The sequence below is a fragment of the Phalacrocorax carbo genome, chromosome 1, assembly GCF_963921805.1.
Source record: "Phalacrocorax carbo chromosome 1, bPhaCar2.1, whole genome shotgun sequence".
NCBI lineage: Eukaryota > Metazoa > Chordata > Aves > Suliformes > Phalacrocoracidae > Phalacrocorax > Phalacrocorax carbo.
Window position 1 is genome coordinate 209,487,951 of NC_087513.1, and position 20,415 is coordinate 209,508,365.

The 20,415-nt window shown below is 39.1% G+C and overlaps 1 protein-coding gene across 2 annotated transcripts in view; it reads right to left on the reverse strand.

Moving 5' to 3' along the window:
* The window catches only part of TMEM135 (transmembrane protein 135), a 188,239-nt gene that overhangs the window by 50,785 nt on the left and 117,039 nt on the right, over window positions 1-20,415 (reverse strand). For both annotated transcript variants that reach the window (XM_064441402.1, XM_064441400.1), the window contains one exon: window positions 13,924-13,970. In XM_064441402.1, coding sequence (XP_064297472.1) covers window positions 13,924-13,970 — 47 coding nt within the window. The remainder of the gene's footprint in view (window positions 1-13,923; window positions 13,971-20,415) is intronic.

Sequence of the window (20,415 nt, forward strand, 5' to 3'; positions counted from 1 at the left end):
GAGAGTCAGATTCTGAATTTCAGTTTGCTATTACATTAATTGCTTTGGGGCAAGAGGTATTTAGGCTAAAAATATATGACTAGAAACCTTCCGCTGTACAGGTTCTAGTCGATATATGAAGCATACGAAAGAGAATAAAGAATGTCTCATTCTTCAGAATACTTGAAATGGCCCATGAAGTCTCAGCTTCGTGGAAGAAGCTGGTTTTATGCAGTAGTTTCTTCTTCTGTGAAATTGAGACTTTATGAACTGAAGCATGTCTGTGAAAATCATCTATGACATAATTTATACTCTTCTAACCAAATAATGTATAAACAGAAGGTAGAATGAAGGAGAATGATGTAATTCAATGTTTATAAAATAGCAGACATTTGACAGGCTTCAAATTATGTCCAGGACACACTGATTGATACCATTATCCGTTAGTGTGTTTTCCCTGACATTTATCTTAGGGCCAAAAGCCAAAAGAAAGACCACAAGCATCTAACCACAAAGTAGCTCTTATTTTCCTATTCTAGTCAGCAATTAGCTCACAGGAACAGAATTCCAAGTATTTCCAATGCCTGTAGTTAAAAATACGCCTGTTTCTAAAAGGAAATATAAATGTCATATATTAAAAGCCATATTTGGGTCTGTAGTCTTTAGACTACAAATACATATTCAAGTTGCACAGTAGTTACATGTAAAATATTTAACTGTGTGCAACCCTTATGTAAACAGAAAGACTGCTTATTTTGAAAATACATACCAAAACATGTAGATTCTAATGTAATGTAATTGCCTTCTGCTTTTCATGAAATGGAGATTTTCTGCCCTGACTTCTATCAAATCAGAAACATGTGATGAGTGTGAGTTACCAGTTTAGGACTTGTGTTTCATGACTGTAATGGTGTCTGCAAGAACCGCAGCTCAGTTTCTCCACAAAGGATTGCGGCAATCAGATAAGTACAGGTAACATTCAAATGACAAGCAGGGATTTCTAAAATCTAATCCATCCTCTAAGAATTATGATGTATTTCTTGGTGTGACTCTCCTTTCCTAGGTGCATTTTGTAAATAAACAGATTGTTCTTAAAAGTTTCATAACTGCTACTCAAAGGGATCTCTTCTTTCTTTCTTTAATGTCAGGAGAATTTTCTTTTTCTAAATTAAATAAGCAACTACACAGACATATCCCTCAGCTCAGCAAAACTAGATAACTCTTTTTAATAGAGCAGCAGCAAAAACAGGAAGAACTGACAGGAAACAGTTGGGAAAAAGAAATTAAGCCAAGGAGCTGGGAGAGTAAAGAAAACAAGAGCAATAAGAGCACAAAAGCATTAAAAGAACTTCACTTTCACCACTTCACAGAAGTACATTCTCAAATCCTAACTGACACGTAAAGTTCCCCAGGAAAACATTGCCATTGCTTAAGGCAATGACAAAAAGTAAAAAAGAAACTTTTACAGCTGCACGGTCTGTTTGTTGTTCAGCTCCTTGTTCTTCTCCCCTTTTCTTTTGAAATTGGTTAAGAAGGTAAGAAAATATTAGGAAACTGAAATTCATGTTCCCACTCTCTCAGAAAGCCAACATAGAAATACCACATTATGCTGAAAAAAGGAAATGAAGAATACATCTACTGAGTTGGTATTGACTTGGCTTAAAACTCTATGTTGTTCTACAGCTGCTTATGTACTGCTTCCTATCTTAATTCTCTGACAGCAGTTCTGTACCATGCCCCACTTTTTAAAGTTAAATTATGTCCTGTAATAGGAATGCAGGAAAGAGAGCCTTGCGATTTAAGAACCAGACTGGAACTCTATGGCTCAGAGTTTTCTATCTGACCTTCTGCAGGCTACTTCAATCTTCTCCCTTAGTACTGAATCTGTGAAATGTAAAGTGCTTCAAATACATGTGAAAGGGTAAGTCAGCTGCCAAATCTTCACTATATACTATACACACAAGAAAAATCTTACAGAAAAATACTTTTAGATACGGAAGGGAAAAAACAAACTTTCTATAATGTTTGGCGATAAACACAGGCGAAATATATCTAACTGCTTTTAAATACTCCTAAAACAAAACACAATCCCTACACCCTGTGAATGGATCTTTTTAGAACCAGGATTAAAGCAGCCGGAAATCTTGTCTGCGCTATGCTTCCACTCGCAGACCTTGACACTTTAATGCCAGGATCAGAGAGAGAAATCAAATCTGTGAAGTTTAATTGCTTTCTCATCATCTGACTTGTAAGATCAGCCTTGTTCTGACCACTGCCTCGGGAGCTGGGAGCCAGGCGGGTGATGCGCGGCACTGCCAGTGATCACATCCCCACAGAAGGCATTCCAGGGCAGCTGGGACACTGAGGTCCCCGGTAGCCACAAGCAGTTTATTCTCAAAGCCTGAGAACCAGAAGCTATTTCCCTTCTTTTATTCTGCATTTAAGGATGACAGGAAGATGATAAACAGCCAAAGCCCAGACACACTGATATGCCAGCAGGACAAAAGCCCTTTGTGATTGACAGACAAAACCTAAAGAAGGGGAGGAGACCCTCTTTTTCTTCCTTTGGGGATGGCTCTGGACAGACGCCTGAAATTTTAGCCCTCAAAAGCTTCTCCCATTACCACCAGATCACCTTGCAGGTAAACACCTTCCTGGTTCATTGAGTCACTGTTACGTATCTGAAAAAGAATCTCCACTGAAAAGTGATAATGGTGGAAAAATACTCCCTATTGTACAGCCATAATTCTTGTACCACTTGTCTGTAGGCAACGCATTTCCTCTTTCGAGGAGGCTGTGCAACTGGATCCAACTACATGTAAAGCAATCTGTTAAAACGAGGACAAGATTTACTGTTGGAAAGAACAGATTTAAATAAATTCCAGGAGCCTTTGAACCATATGTCTAAAAATGACCAAACATAGACAATTAAATTTAATCTATTCATATTATATTCAAAAGTTAGTATTTTCTATGAAAGAGTAGACATTGATTTAGCACATGCAATGAACTATCTGCAATAATTGGTGTTTCATTTTAACTCCGAAAGAAACTAGTTATTTCTATAGACCATTTAGTTACATTTTTAATAGTGTATACCGAGTACCAAAGTCCCCATTTCAGTTGCTTTATGGTATGCAAATTGGCATGTGTACTATGCAAAGTGGCAATGGAAAACAGATGATACTTTTAGCAAACAGTATTCCTTCCCACATAATCACAAAATCATTTGCACTACTTAATCCACGGGAAACAACGAAGCAAGCCACCTGAGTGTAATGTAAAAGTGTTTTTGTTTCTGTTTAAAAGCAGTGAAGCCCATAAAAAGAGAAGTCACCCACTTTAAGGGTATCGTCTTGACTTTTGACACGTGTAGTACTAAGGAACAGATGTATCAGCGTATCTCAGTATGAAAAGTTGAAACCACAAAGAAAGCTAGGAGAGACGGGATTAGACAGAACAGCATTTTCTTCACTCACTGACAGATGAGAGAGCCTACTCTGCAGGCTTTCTGCATATTGGAGGATCAGGAGCAGTGCGATTTAACCAGGGGAAAATAGAAAAATCAGCCCAACTTCAGCCCACACAGGTAATATTCCTCATTTGGATCTAATCTAACCACAAGAACAGAGCTAATCTGAAGATGAGAGTATAATACAGCAATAAAATACATACCTACTTATTTCAATTCACTAGCACTTTTTCAGCTTGAAAGACAAAGTGAAAAATATATGAACTGGGACTGGAAAACCTGCTGTAACAAGAAAGGTGGTTCAAGTGATCTGAGGCACTATCCGTCTTTTTTTTTTTAAAAAGCCAAAAGGGCAATGACCACCTTTATTCTGGGCTACCATCTGAGCATAATAAAGGTTTAGGTAATACTTGGGTATATAAAAACAGAGTCAAATATATGGAGTGCTGCAAGAACATATAATGTTTCTCTCTATTAGACCAAGGGTGGGGGGGGGGGGATCCAGGGAGGTGGGGAAATGACCTGGTGACTTGTAAATTAGGTACTTATTTGAAAGCATACTGGATCATCCAAGTACCCTCTCTGAAGAGCTTTAGTAAAACCAAAGACACAAAGCTGCGCTACAGCTCTAACAATGCAACAACCCATTCCTTTAGCTACAGCTGTTTCATGGCTGGTGGAAACCCTGTCCTGCTTGGGCTCTTACTCCTTCACTGCAGACACCGTCCTGTCTCCCCTCCTCGCATTTCTCTTTCCTTCTCTGGTGAAGCAGCTCATCTGGTGCCGAGAGCAGGTAAAGGGGAAGCAGCCAGTTTTGGCACTTGGCATTGCCCATCAGCCATCCTCAAGAGTACACAGAGTCAAAGGAGTGAGAGGGATTCAAAGACGACAACGTCTTGAAAGGCACTCAAGAGGAGCACCCCTCTCCCCGCCGCACGCGTGCCCAGCCGGAGCCCCCTCCCAGCCCCTTCCCTCCCCTCGGCTCCCACTGCCACCGGCTGACCGCGGCGCAGGGAAAGCGGCACGAATCTCCTCTCTCTGCTGATAACAGCACTGCTGCTGGTGTAGACTCTCTCTCACCCTTCCTATCCTCTCACACACTTTTCAGGAGAGACCTCGGAGCTGCCAGCTGGGACGGGGGAGGCAGAGACAGGCACCGGGCACCGGCACGGCCCTGCACCAGGACGGCACCAGGTAACAGCTGATTTCTAAGAGATGATTCGCTCCTCCTAAAACTTAATGTCAAAAAGGCGCGTTTCAGATATTGTGAAGATATTTATGCTTATGCCTTTGAACACCTATAACTTACAATATAGACTCTCAGTTTAGCTTTGTTCCTCACGATGCATACAGACGTGCACCCTGTAACCTCGGCCTGGAGACAGGCATGGACTTCTCGTCACTGCTTGGCTTGGCATGACAGCTGTACCATGGCTGACAGTAAAATAACGAGTGCAAGGAAGACAGATCGACGTGGCACACATTTCCTCCGAAGAAACTGGAAATACAACAGGCATCCAGCAATTAACAATCATTATCAAAATGTCAAAAGTTTTCTCTCAGGGCTTTTTCAGGAAAGCAGTCCGATAACTCCTGGTATCCTATGGCTAAAACAGGTATGCCCTGGCAACATTTCGGTATCTCAAACATATCTATTCAGAAGGTAAAAATGAATATTGTTACATTCTAATCCCTAAATTTACTTTATTGTTATCACATACTTTCTCAAGAAAATTTATATGCACCAGGAAAAAACATATTAAAGTGAACATTATTTGACAGATGCCTGATTTAAAGGAATACTTTAAATGCTATTCCCAAACTGGCAAAACATGTGACAGGCATCAGGTGAGTATTCCCAAAAATGCATGTGGAATTCAGTAACAAGTCAGTCGTGTATTTTTTAAAGATAAAAATCAACAGCAAATTTAAATTGCCTTCCCAACTCCTGAGATGCATCTCAAGGATTCATCAAAAGTATAAATGGTTTCTCTTTTCACTCTTGACAAGGATCTAAAGAAATTACAGAGTTCACTGTAGCTTTGTACATTATATTACTGGACAAGTTAAAATAATTTTATTTAAATCAGAAGAAGGCTTTCAAATATTTGACATAATTTTTCCATGTAGGAAAGATTTAATTCTGTGATATCTTTTTCTTGTCATTCCCATACAGAGGCTTTGGTGATAACCCAGATAAATCAATACTTAAATATATGCTTTTATACATACATATATACATATATATATAGCCCTCTTTCTTTTTTGCTCTTATTAGCAGAGCACAAGGTATTTTTTTCATATTGAAGTTAAAAAATGGGTTCATGAAACAGAAGGATAATACAGGCCATGTGTGCAGTGTAAGTTAGAAAAAACATCTTCCATGACCTCTCAGCATTTCATGAATTCTTAACACTTACCACCTCTCAGAATTATTTTAATACGGTTTCTAGGTAACTTTAAGGAAAGCCATTAGCCTAGATTTATTCCACCTAGATTTATGCAAGGAAGTTTGGTGCACAATCACCTGTATCATCAGGCGGAGAGAGGCAACTCTGCAACATAAATTAAGCCCACACAAGGTGGGAATTGCCCTCTTGATTTGCTCATCTTTTTCCTCACATTTCCTAACCTAAATATATCAGACAGGTGCCTAAAACTGAAGATGAATCATGAAAACCTTTTTACAACATGCACTACAGGCATGCTGAAGATCCAACTGTTGTAAGGTTCTCTTTAATGCTAGACTAGAAATGAGGATTTATTTATATTAATTTTATGAATACCATTATTGTCCCATTCCTCCCACACTACCCAAATGAAAGGGTGAGAAACAGTGATTGATACTTGCAAATTTAAGAACACAGAAATAGAAAAAGTGGGATTTGCCCATGGACGACCTACAGCAGCCACCACCGATGACTGTAGGAAGGTGTGAGAACATTGTCAGCACAGGCTCCCGAACCTCCTAAAGACGCCCGCCGCGTCCCACTGGACACCGTAATTTTGCACCCTTAGATATATTTTCTTTGCAATACCTTTAAGTCTAGAAATTCTTCTTCCCTGTGTAAAAAACTAATAAATTCTTACACTTAAAATACACACTTTAAGACATACCTTTAACTCTACTACATCCTTTTTGAGCTAGAGTTGGATACACAACATGAGCTTGGAGAGACCTGTCTCCCTCTCCTGTGAATGCAGCAGAGCTAGAACCAGAGCTCTGCAAAACTCAGCAGCAGCTTCCCTTCAAACCAAAACACTACTACGTGGCACTGCAAGTTTTAAGTGACAAAAAAGTGTTTGCATCTGAACTAAGCATATGGAACTGTAAAGGGAGCGCTCTGCCAGAGAAGTGTCAGAGTTAACCTGGAAGGTTATCTTCTTATCCGCAACCCCCTCCTGCGATACCGCGTTTTACTTTTGCTCCTACTAAATAAAACTGATATTTATAGCATTTCTTACAAGACTGAATGTTTTAATCTACTCACTAGGTCATCCAAAATACCTAAGAAATCAAGTTTCGTGACAGTTACCAAAACAATGCTTTGAACCACTAACTTTGAGGTGTTTGTATAAGGACAGTAAAAAACGTATATAAACACAGAAAAAAATTCTCATCTGCTTTTTTCTTCTGATTTATTACCTAATAATTCAACAGCAGAGGACTTTTAATGTACTCCTGTAATTCTACAGCACATGTAAAAGACAAAAATAATCTTCATAAGAAAGGGGAAGATTATTTGATACTAAATCCCTATAATAGCGACTCCAGCTATTAAGCTTCCTTATCCTACAGTAAAAAAATAAGTAAAATTAAAAGGCAAAAATATCTTTCAGGTAGTTGCTTCTGTACAAAAGGGAGCTTAGGTGATTAAATGAGAGACTGATATGGCACTGGTACCGCACATATAAAGGCGCTTTGAAATAATATGTCAAAAATACTGAATAAATTACAGGATACATGTTTCACAAGGAAAGAAGAGTAAATAGCTGTAATTTGGGAGGCTAGAATTTCATTAATGAGACAGAATAAAGGGCTCTGCAAACAAAAGGACCTTTCTTAAAGGTTTTCAGTGACTTCACACAAATTTCAATATTCCATCTTAATGGCAGTAAATGACAGTGCATCTGCATTTCTTATGTGTTCTTTGCATTATATTTTTCATTTTCTATTGTCAATCAATAGATAATGCACAAACAACATCAAGAGACCAGGAGCTTTCTGTGGTGAGCTATGCAAACCCCGAGTTATAAAAACCACCATTTTCTGCTTTGTGAAATGACAGCAATAACTTCTGATTGTCTGAAATTATTGTTTCAGAAAATAACATTTTAACATTTATCTCTGTAGAAGGCAGACTTCATCCTCAACTTACTATCAATCAATCATCAGAAACATTCAACTTCCCATAATAGCTGGTTTCAGCTCGTACATGGAGCTTTCCTTTCTAGGGTTCAGGGCAGATGAATTAACATACGTCTATTATAAACTGGTAGTATATAGTCTAAGGATTAACTACTATAGCAACCAGTGCTGCAGTCTGCCAACATGTATCCACCCAAATTGCTGGATTTTCTAAGTTTATGTGGATAGGATTTATATGTAGGTGTTCATTTATTGTGCAGAGATTGCAAGTTTTCCATTATGTGGATTTCTTCAAATCACAGCTATTACATCACCCTTCCGAAAAAACCCAGGGTAATATTAAAAACAAAACTGCTATTAAACCAACATTAATTAAATTGTATTTTACAAATATTTATTGTACGTATTATGAGATTCCTCCTGGTTGTTCATTATACTCCATTCAATTATTCTAAAACACTATTCTCGACAGAAAGTGCCATGAATTATTTTCACTGAAATAAGATGATATGAAAACATGGTGTAATCCAAACCTTTCCACCCATAACCTTAATTCCATGCAACCTGTGTTTTCTTTTAAATAGAAGCATTACAGCGGAGCATGCTTTTGTTCCAAGACACTTTAAAAAAATAATGCATTTTTAAAGAAATCTTACATGACACTGAGTGGAGCTCAGTGTCACCTGAAAATGATTTCCTAAAGATATGGGGATGTTCCTCTCCCCAGACACACTTCTGTATGTGAGTTTTTGAGGGGAAAAAAAAAAAGAAAGAGGTGGAAAGAGAAAGAATCCTGTTTCAGCTGTGGTTACCTATAAGCACACATTGAATACACGTGACGAGAGACTGCACTGTACAAGTCACTGTGTACTACAGTTATCCACAAATGAGTGGTGCAGAATTTCATCACTTTCAGTGGAGGTGAGCAGAGCATTCTGGTGCAAAATGGAGGTATAAGTCCGCAGAAAAATACCAGAAAAAGAGGATGGAAGAGAAGAAAGAAAAGAAGTGCCACTAAAATATGCTTCCTCTGTCTGTAAATGTAACATTATTGCTTGTAAGCCTAACATCTGCATTGCAGCTGCTATTTTCCTTGTATATTGTCCTATTTTTTGTCCTGTCTGCTAATATGATCTTATTTTTTTCCCCCTCTTCAGTCACCCTCTCCTTCTCTGTCTTCCTTTCTATATCCCTCTTCTGAATTTACCTTTCATTCTGACTCCCTTCTCACTTCATCTATTCTGGAGTAATTATCCCTGGTTTTACTTCCACCATTTCAGTTCTGTAACCTCACTTCTTAACTCTTGAGATTTAGCACCTTCTTTTTCTTGTTGTCCTGTAATACATGTAATAATGTTTGAACAGTCCAACGGAATTTTGGGGAAACTCCGATGATAAGTATCAAGGCTGCTTGGTAAAGTTTTCAGCTAGCACGAAACATCTGCCATAGGCATGAACTAGGAGGATCAGGGGTAGCAAGTCAGCACAATGTGAGGACAAAGCCCTCCAACAGAGGGTAAAGGGCATTCATTTTACAATTGGAGAAACCTTTTCTATGCCAAATGACAGGAAGACTATCTGAATACTTCCCTTTTTTAAATAATAAATTCCCCAGATCCATTACACAGGCTTTTGAGCCTTTCTGCAGCTTTGGAGTAAGGGTTGGCAGTTGGAGAGAAGCATCAGCAAATTATAACCGCCTTGCCAAAGGACCATTGCAGAATTTGTTGTGAAAATAATTCAAGACAGACATTATAATGAGATACTGAGAAAATTCATTATACTAGAAAAGGAAATATTCAAATATATCGAGAACTTGCCTATACTTCCACAGACCAAGATTCATACATCTGTTACAGCACCTCCTAACAGTGTGGGTAGGAAAATACCCACATCGAGGGAGAGGTATGACCATGTTACAATTATGTGCCATACTGATTTTGTTCTCTTTTAGTGGATAACTATCAGCCAGACCGCTTGCCTTCCAGAAGCAATATTAAGCAAGCTCAACTTGAGGCTGTTATTAACATGGCAACCTGAAAGACATCCTGCAAGTTATGTGATGTATAGAATATATCTTAATTCCTCCATGAAGAAAAAACAGTTCTGAACTTTCCAACTCAAATAACTTCACCTCCTAGGCTCAGCAAAGATCATCTCAAGCCATGCTGGTATGCAGTCATTCTGAAATAACAAAAGTCCCCGTGAATGCTGAAGAGCATCTCTGCTTTCCACGCTTCTCCCAATCACTTACCACCACTCACTCATAGTGCCGGTGCAAAGAAAATGATCCAGCGCAAAACTACACAGAGCAAAAATAGTGACTAAATTCAGTTAACCCTGGAGGTGCCAGGAATGCTAGTGACAACCAGAGGGACTGACTGGGGACATTAATCACTTTTAAGTTCAGAAAACTTAACGATAAGGCAATTTATATCAACTCAGAAAATAAAGATTACTTTGCTTTTATTCCTTGCATCATTTGATTCATGCATCAGTCGTATTTTGGTAGCATAAAGGTACGCTGATATTAAGTCTCTTAAGAAAGGTTTTAAGCATCAGATTACACCATTTAGATATTATTTAGAGATTAGGATTTTATCTTTAATGACGAAAGGGATTACATATGATCTTGATGATATAAAGCGTTACTGCTCTCAGCACATTTTAGGACATTTTGGTGGAGGGGGGAGGACAAAAAGCCACCTTTGAAAGAGAGTGTCAATAAATGCTTGTTAGCCATGAACACCATTTTATAGTCAATGACAAAGGATTCTACAAGACAAGCAGATCAGGCTTTGAATAAGGGTGGGTTTTTTGAGACTTTCCTGAAAGTATTGTAATTCTAACAGAATTTTGTCAGTTTGATCTGCTTATGATCACAAAAAGGCTGAAGTGATTTGGAGTCATTAAACAGAGGAAACAGTTTAACAACATACTCAATTCTTTTCTGTTTTAGACAACAATGGAGATGGGAAGATTGCCTCCACCAGGGCTCTGGATAGATCCATAGATGATTACTCCGAGGGCTGCCCAAAATCTTACCGAAGGGAATCAAAGATGAAGTCACTTAAGGCATAAAACAATGACCAACTCACAATCCCAGTCCAGACAAACTGGACAAAAACTCTGAGGACTGATCAAGTGACCTCTCTGTCATCTGTCTTCTCCCTGAGTAGTTGTTCCTCTCCTATCCTATTTCTATAAGTAGAAATTGTGGAAGAACACTTTAATTCAGTGTGGCAGAAGAGTCACTTTTCTCCCTCTACTAATTTTCAGAGAAGCCCCTGCCCGCCTGGACAGCTGACACGTTCCCTGCCTTTGCGTGCCCTCCTGTCTCCACTCCGTGTGTTCTCAGGACATGGTGATTTCTACGGCACAGAGCTGTAATTTGGAATTTTTTACCAGCTATACCTTTCAAGTTGCATTCAACAAAGCACAGCAAGGTTATCCTCCTCCAAAGACCTTACTAGCCACTGTTTCTAACAGCTTATCACAACAAATATTCCATAATATGACAACACTGATGTGCAGCAAAAAGTGGAAGAGACTGAGGAAGTCAAATATTCCTTTCTCTAAGTGGTAATACGTGTGTTGCCTAAAATCTGTTCCTACAGATCTGAAAGGATACACAATCTGTAGCCTCGCCGGGGCATCTTTTCAGCGCTTCTTAAGATTTCCTTCCTCATTATTTAAGTGAATTCATCCATGCTGTGATTTATGATTGTAGGAAAAAATGTCTTGCTCTGTTATCTCTTATCCTTTCTTTCACAGCCAGCAAGAACAGACTTTATTCTCTTATTCTTTACAGCAGTCTTGTACATACATGAAGACAGTTACTCCATCCCTTATTTCTGTTTTTTTTTAAATAAAACAACCACAATCCAGACTTTTAAACAAATCATGTTTTCCAAACTCCAGACCACTGGAGGAGAAACTCTGAGGTTTTTCTGCCTTTTCCATATTCTTCTTGGTGTATAATAATCAAAAGGGACAGAAAAATGTACTGAGAACTTCTCTAACTTTAAACACAACAAAAAAAACAACTTTATGTACCTCACAAGCTTTATCCATCCCATCACGTTTCCCTCGTTACAAGAATGTGACATTGTTGACTTACACTCAGCTGGCAGAGTGTGACAACTACTGTTGGGTCTTTTTTCAGTGAACTGCTCCCAGTCCATTTGATTCTCCATGGCTCCTCACCTGGAAGTGTATTCCCTCAACCGTGTCATTACTAAGCAGCTTTAGAGTTTTTCAAATCGTACCTCCAGTTTGCAGTTCCCATCCAGCAGTTTTACCTACACGTGCAACAACCATTTCCACTGTTATCTTTGTCATTATTTAAATATAAAAATATTAAGCAAAGGAGGACCCTGGTAGGTGCTTGTCAACACAGTCAATACATCCTCTGTCTGACAGTCAACCCCTGACAACAGCTCTGTCCACATATTATCCTGGGGGTTCTGTGCTTACCCAAAGGTATTTTCACACAGACCATCTATACCTGGTTACTTTAGGAAAGTACCACATAGAATCACTGTGAAGAAGTTCTAATCACAATGCCGATTACACTCAGAAAGAAAAAAGATGATAAATCAGTCCATCCTAATTATTTTTTGATAAATCTACTCTGATCTAATGTTTTTGTTTGTGCTTACAAAAACTGTTTTGATTTTTTTTCCCCCTGAGAATTAAACTAATGGACCTACAGCCTCCTGGTCCTGTATTTTAACTCTTCTGTTATACCACCAGAGACAAAGGAATTAAATGTTGCTGATGACTGCTCAGCAGGATATCCATCAACCCTGGCATGGAGGGACTAATTTTAGAAGAGAAAGTGGTTTGGGGCCCATTCAATTGTCAGCGTTGCTGTGTCAGGTCAGGGAGGAATTCACCAAATACCTCCGGGCTCTGGTCAGCTCTCACTTAACTTCCAGGTTGTCTCTAAAACACTGCTTCATTACCAAAGACACAGACAGAAGACAACCAGCTTCCTCCAAAATCACACAACATTTTTAGCTTTGACCAGCATTTCACTGTTATGACTTGGTTTAATCAGCATTCATACGGACAGGTGTCTACCTTCAACCTCACCTGTCAAATTCTCCGAGGCTGTTACACCATGACTCTGGGAAGTAGAAGAAAATAGAGTGAAGAGAAGACTGCCGATGCAAGGGTCTAAATGGATGGTAGGTGAAAGGAGAAACGCTTCTTAGAATCCTTTAAATTAACAGCTCTCCCCTATCCACAGACTGTTCTTGGACAATATCCGTAAGTAATTTGTAAGTAATGAAATTATGAAAAAAAAACAAGTTGCAGCTTCCAGAGTTTTGCAATTACCAGGGGATCATATGGCTCGAAGAACCAGAGATGGCTAGATGCCACAGAAAATTCTAAGTCAAAGGGTTGTAGTCAAAGGTTACTTTACCAAGCAACTTACCAGCTTGAGCTATAACACAGAAGATTTGAGAGGTCTGGTATTTAGAAGGGAAACAATGATGAGGTAAATGACGTATAACATACATCTTGCAAACCAACAGAGAAAGAAGTTATTAAAACGGGTGTCTCATCCAACCCACTACTGTATGTTTTAAAAAAGGACTACAACGGATAACTTGTGAAAACGTACATGAAACTAGTTTATTGTAAAATTAAAAGAAGGGAGTTGCACCTGCACATATGTCAAATATTTAAGACTGTAAAATCTCATCTTCCTGTTCTCTATTTTCACCAGAAGAAAACAATGTTATGTTCCCTGTCATAAGCTATTTAAGAACATATATGAAAAGCTGTATTTCAGCCGTTTTCATACTATGTAATGTTAGATCTCCAGGGTCTTAATTATGAGATGAGAGGAGGCTCCTTAAGTAATCAGTATAATCTCCAGATGATTTAAAGCATTTACCCCAGCATTTCCCATTTTAGCCCAGTTACGCTGACAGTGCTAGGTTTTTAATACCATGGAAGCACTCTACTCCATTCAGAAAGCTTGAATCAAAAATATACAAGTTTCCAGATTATCACCAAGAATCAGGTAAGCTTGTAGAAATGCTGTTTAAAATAATCTTTATGAACATAAACAGATATACTAGCAACATACCTGAAAAAGAACATGAACAGAGCAGCTGTGATGCAGAACAAAAGGACCTACAAGAAGGAGAAAGAGTGTTATTACATAAAACATCACACTACTACTGCACGTTCTGGATCGTGAAGATTTTACAACTGTTACTATAAAAGTTACACTTTATTTATGCGCTTGGTGGGCCAGAATGAAAGCTTGTCTGAATCCACCAAACAGGATTCTCCTTTTTCTAGTGGACTTTGAGCTGTTCCTGTCAAAGTTAAAACAAAAAAAAATGAAATCCAGACCAGAGTAGTGGGGCAACAGACACAGCAAATGATGCCACTTAAAATAGTCTGGAATAAAATAATAGTAAAATAATAAAATAACAGAATAGGAAAAAATATAAAACAATATAGTGAAATCAATAAAGCAATAGAAAAGAAATTTAAACATTATCTTTCGACAGTCTTTGCTTTTGTAATTTATTCCAATATCACATTGCTAGTTTCAGTTTAAAAGGCAGGACATTTAAGACATCTGCAAAGACAGCTGCTTCTACTTAACCACTTTCTAGCAAGTTTGAGAGTAGATAATTCTATTCCCAAGTGAGTGTATTGGTTCTAGTAGTTTACCTTCATGTTATTACCAACCCACTGGAATAATCTGGTGTTGGCCTAGATTATAAAAAAGTCAGTAAGCAAACGGCAGCTCTCCAGCACAGAGAAGGGAACGCCTTTCTTCCTCCCATCCCCTCTGCTCCCAGCTCACTGCTCTTACCTCCTCCTTACCAGCTGCACAGTGACTCAAAAATGCTGAAGAAAACGAACGGAAGGAGGAAAAAATAGTAAATAAAAACTTTGCAGAGTTTTCTGCCAATTTGGTGAGATAAGGAGATCACTGGAAGGGTATAAAAACACCAGGGCAAGCACAGGCAAAAGGGATGGAGGGGGGCCAGGAGTAGAGAAGGGGAGAAAGGATGAAGCTACCCTCCTTGAGACACCAGCAAGCCGTTGTACCGTGACTGAGAATTGCTCGCGCATACAGCTGTTTCAGGAACAGCTATGCCATGCATTAAATTCATAACCTGCCTTAATCCATGCCGTCTTTGCCAGGTACAGCTGGAGAGCAAGAAAATACTCTTTTTTTCTAGATACACTGGCCATGTTCATACCATCATTCAGGAGGCAAAAACCTAACAGGAAAATTGGAAGTCTTTCAGAAAACACTTGTGCTTACTTTCAAGGGTTCAAGAAGTTTTGATGATGATAGCATACAGATAGCTGAAGTGAAAAGAAATGGAAATGCTGGCAGCAGTGCATATTTTAAGGTTATAAACACATAGAATAGTGGGCTGCTGCCTGTTGACATAGACCAGAAAGTATGATAAAAATTTGTATAGGAAAATTTTACAATTCCTTTCAGAGGAAAAAAAAATCTTACAATGAGATTATTTCCCTTTTCCAAGTCCTCTGACATGTGACTTAAAATTAGGTCCCACAAGACATTATAATGCTTACTGTGTAAACTACCCATTTCTTCACTTTTTTGTTCACCGGTACTATTGTCTTCTATTATTCTGCATCAAAAATGTGAACATCTGAAATAATTTTATCTGAAATCATTAGGGTAAAGTGAGGACAAATATATTTCAGTTCAAACTAGCAGCAAAATCAGACTTACATTTAAACCTGAGTTCTACTTTAAAAGATCTGTCCTAACCCTCCAAAGTTCAAACCATAATTAATATTCAAACAACAACCACAACCATCAATTCTTTGGGTGCCATTTCTGGGAGACAGAAGGGACAAGAAGCCTTGACAGTCCAAGCAATGATTATGAGAAATAAGTGAGAAACGGCAAAAAAACAGCGGGGGGGGGGGGGGGGGGGGGAAGGGAGGTGATGCCTTTGCATATTAAAAACCACTTCATTAAATAGTCTGTTTCCTTCCCTTTTTTCTTTTCTTAAATGAGTTCGGTAATAAGCTAACAAGTATACGTGTGTCTATCACTGAGATTCCCTCCAAGCTCTCTCTTCTCCAGGCTAAACCTCAGCTCTCTCAGCCTCTCCTTGTATGACAGATGCTCCAAGCCCTTAATCGTCTTTGTGGCCCTTCACTCCACTATGTTTATGTCTCTCTTTTACTGGGAAGCCCAGCACTGGACACGGCACTCCAGATCTGTCTCACCAGGGCTGAGTAGAGGGGAAGGATCACCTCCCTCAACCTGGTGACAACGCTTCTTCCAACGCAGCCCAGGAGCCTGGTGGCCTCCTTTGCTGGGAGGGCTTCTTGCTGCCTCACGTTCAGCTTGGTGCCCATCAGGACTCCCAGGTTCCTTTCTGCAAAGCTGCTTTCCAGAGGCCCCCAGCATAGAGTGGTGCCTGAGGTTATTCCTCCCCAGGGGCAGGACTGGGCACTTCCCTTTGTTGAACCTCATGAAGTTCCTGTCAGCTCATTTCTCCAGTCTGCTGAGGTGGTTCTGGATGGCAGCACAACTACCTCGTGCAGCAACAGCTCCTCCCCGTTTTGTATCATCTGCAATCCTCCTGAGGGTGCAGCCTCCTGTCCACTCATCCGGGCCATTAATGAAGATGCTGCTGACCCCAGTATGGACGCCTGCGGTACCCTGCCTGTGACTGGCCTCCCACCGGACTTTGTGCTACTGATCACAACCCTTCCAGCCTGTCAGTTCAGCCTAGCAAGTTTTCAGTCTACCTCACCATCCACCTATCATCAATTTGTCTATAATCTGTACTCTATTTTGGCAAAATCTGGGCAACTTAAAGTACTCTAAGAACTTGCTTAATCAACCTCTGTAATTACCAGAAGTCTTCCAGAACTTAAAAACATAAGATGTGGAAGACCTTGGCCAGGTGGAAAAGAGGGAACTGTTACCGATTTTTGTAAATGAGAAGTTCAGGGAACGTGAGATGGCCAGCCAGGTCACTTCTAAAACCCACAACTATACTAGAATAAATTATGTGAAACAGCCAGTTTATAAGCATAGAGATAGCAAGATGATAAGAAACAACCAACACAATAAAGAAGTAAATTAAAACTATTGTAATTTTCTGCTTTGACAGATGTTTTAAGGAAAGAAGCAGGTGTAATTTATCTCAACTTTAACACACCTTTGTGACAGTTGCATATGTTAATTGAGTAGGTGGCACAGCTGCTCAAGAACACGACAGGACAAAACTCTAATAGTTAGCGGTTCATTATTATCAAACTATAAGGCACTTTAACTGAGGTCACCAAAGAGGTTTTGCTTCCCTCTTCAGTAATGATTTGAATGATGGAACAGAGATTATGTTACAAATTCACAAAACCCTTTAGAGGCCAGGTCTTCACGCAAAGTGATTTAATTGCCCAAAGTCAACAAGATGAAATTCAATAAAAACAAATATGAAGTAGCTGGCAGGAGAAATCACATACATAAAAACCCTGACAAGAAACAACTGTGTGGGCAGTACACGAGTATAACAAATTCCACAGATAGCAAATAAACAGGCACCAGCAATGCAATGCTGCGGAAAGCGCTGGAAAATATCACAGACTCTTTTAGAAGCAGAGGAGGTAAAACATAGCGCTGCATTACACTAATGACCTCGTCCTAGCAACACCCCAAAATACAGCATTGGGCACTACTGTTAAAGAAAAGCATAGACAAAACAAGACAGTCCAGAAGAGCACAATGAAAATAACAGGCGTGCAGGGTTCAACTGTCGGGCAACTGCTTAAACTAAAAAAGAGGTAGCTGGTGACAAACATGACAACTATATTCATGTAATTATCGTATACTGACAAATCTGTCTCATCGAGTAGAGGAGGAGGAAGACAGCTAAATCTACAGCGAAGACAACGTAGGTTAGATATTAGGAAGAGGTCTCTCTACAGGGTAGTGATAAACTAGAAATAGCTGCCTGTGAGATTGTGGAATCTCCTTTATCAGAGGTGTTTAAAATCAGCAAACACCTCCTAGCAGTGCTCTGGGCACGTTTCACACTGTGTCTCCCAACATTCACACAACTGAAGGACAGAAAGACGTGCAGCTAAATCCAGACTTTTTACATTAAATGCAGAGCCTGATGTGGAAAGCCCAGTCATCATCGTCTTATCACAGCACCAAGAAATAGAAGGCAAATGGTCACTGTGCTCCAAAATTAAGCCACTTTCAAAATAAGCCTTTATTCAACTTTTCCCCGTCCTACAGAATTTTTTTGTGGCATACTCAGTACAATACACAATACCTATTTTAGATTTAAAACCAACTATACCAAAAAAAGAGAACAAATACTAAGGCCTACAGAAATATAATTGTAAATATTGAGTGAATTTAAGCCTTAAGATCTAGTAAGCAGGAAGTCTCATTTGGGATTTTTCTTGCAGAGTTCATCACTTTTTGGCTTACGATACAAGGTCAACAAATCGTGCCTGGCAACACACAGACCTTGAAACTTTCCAACTAAAACAGATACAAAAAGCAAACAACCTACATGTTTCTAATGAGAATGATACACGCTAAATATTTGAACATTGTTAGAGAGACGTGCACAGGTTACAAGGCAAAACCCCTGTGCTCCAGGACAGGTTAGCACATTTGGTGTGTAAGGTGAGCCCTGCAATTTAATTGATTATGTTATACTTTACTGTACTATACTAAACCTTAATAAATAAAGAGGAAACATGCTGCAAAACTTAAAGAGGTAATTTTTCCAGATCTCTGTTGGCCGACAAAGCCATTTTTCTTTTTTTTTTTCTCCAAGAAAGCTCAGCCCTCATATAAACAGTATCATGAAGCAACATTCAGCAGTTCTCAGTTTTGAGCACAAAAAAAGCTCTGCCTGAAAGCAGTTACCAGCAGCCCCAGTAACACCAGCAGCTCACAGAGAACTTGCCCTCACAGGCAGACAGAAATCTTGGACCAGAGAAAAGAAAAATAACATTGACAAGACTATTAAAACTACTCGAGTCTCATGTATTTTGAGTTTTCATGTGAATTACCTAATCCTAAGGTTATGTGTATCTTCTTTAAGCATTTTCATTACAGTCAGATTTCCTGGGGTAAAAAAAGTCTCTGATCAGAGGCTGCAGGTTCTCCCATACAGCCAGAATAAAGAGTAGGACTGAAGTCTGTGATAAAGTAACATAGGTCTTGTAACTAAGAAGCAAAAGCACTGAAGAGACACGTAATCTACGTAAATGAAGACAGGAGGAGGAAAGAGGGACCGATCAGCAGTATCAGCATTTGGAAGCATTTGGTAGAAGCATTTGGAGTGTTGGAGCTACGGTTCAACACCGAATAGTGTTAAATCCAGCTCACAGAAGACCTGAGGCTGTTTCAACCACTGCCACATCAACACTTGACTTCAAGTGTATTCACGAAGGCTGAAAACCACCACCTTCTCGACCAACCACTTCACAATGCATGTGAGAACTACATCCACACTCAATGATAAAAAAGTTACTACTCCTCGTTCTCGAAGGCTGAATGCTACAGAAAAAAGAACTGTCAAGTTAAAGTCTGCCCGAGGAAAATTTTATTGATAAAAATCATGCAAAATTAAAAACCCTGACAACATTTGACTAGCAGGTCAGTTAAAAGAAGTCCCTCCAATAATTATTACTTGAGCCAATTTGTTCCAAAAGTTACAAAGAAGGGGAGGTGGACTTACTATTATTTTGTGATATGTATTACTTGGTCGACTGAGACAAACCTCACTTTACCTCTAAATCCACAGACCTACACAAAAAGCACTATAATTATTTTTTGGTTTAAGTCATAGGAATTTTTCAGCTGTTGTGGTTCCTGAATATTATTTCAAGACACGTTACTGCTCCAATAAAAATTATTTCTACAGCTCTTGTCACAAATATTATCTCTTAAGCAAGCTCCCATCTAATAAAATAAAAAAAATTAAAATAATGGAACTAGACATGCAGATTAATGCAATGGGCTTGTAATCCCAAGATCAAAGAAATGAATGTGCATGGAATATGTCTTTTCTACCTGCACATAATGTAAACTGTAGTGTCCGAATCAATGAATTGTCTTTATAAAATTGATATGCTATTCTTTTCCAATAATAAAGTATCTGGTTATAATGCATTAAACTGTCTTTAATTTTAGAGTAGGTAAAGCGGATGGAAATCACAGAATCCTTCCAATTAATTAGACAGAGATACCAGAAGTCATATAAAAAGAAGTTATGTGAAAATAGGTGTCAAGTTTCATTATGTGCATCCACTTGAAAACTGCTCTGATGATCACTCTTACTAATGCCAGTAGTTACTTGTTAGCATTATTTAATGCCCCAGGCAATAAAAATTATCACAGTAAATAATTACCTGATGGAATTAGTCACCATAGCTGACAAGGCAGTTCTTAGGTATGACACCTACATCTTCACCTGTGTGGGACTAAAGGGCAGGACTGCAGCCCTAAAGCCATGAGCCGCTAATAGTGTCAGCTGTGCCGCCGGAGTTCACTGCTATAAGCACCACTTACGCTCTGACATGGTGCAGA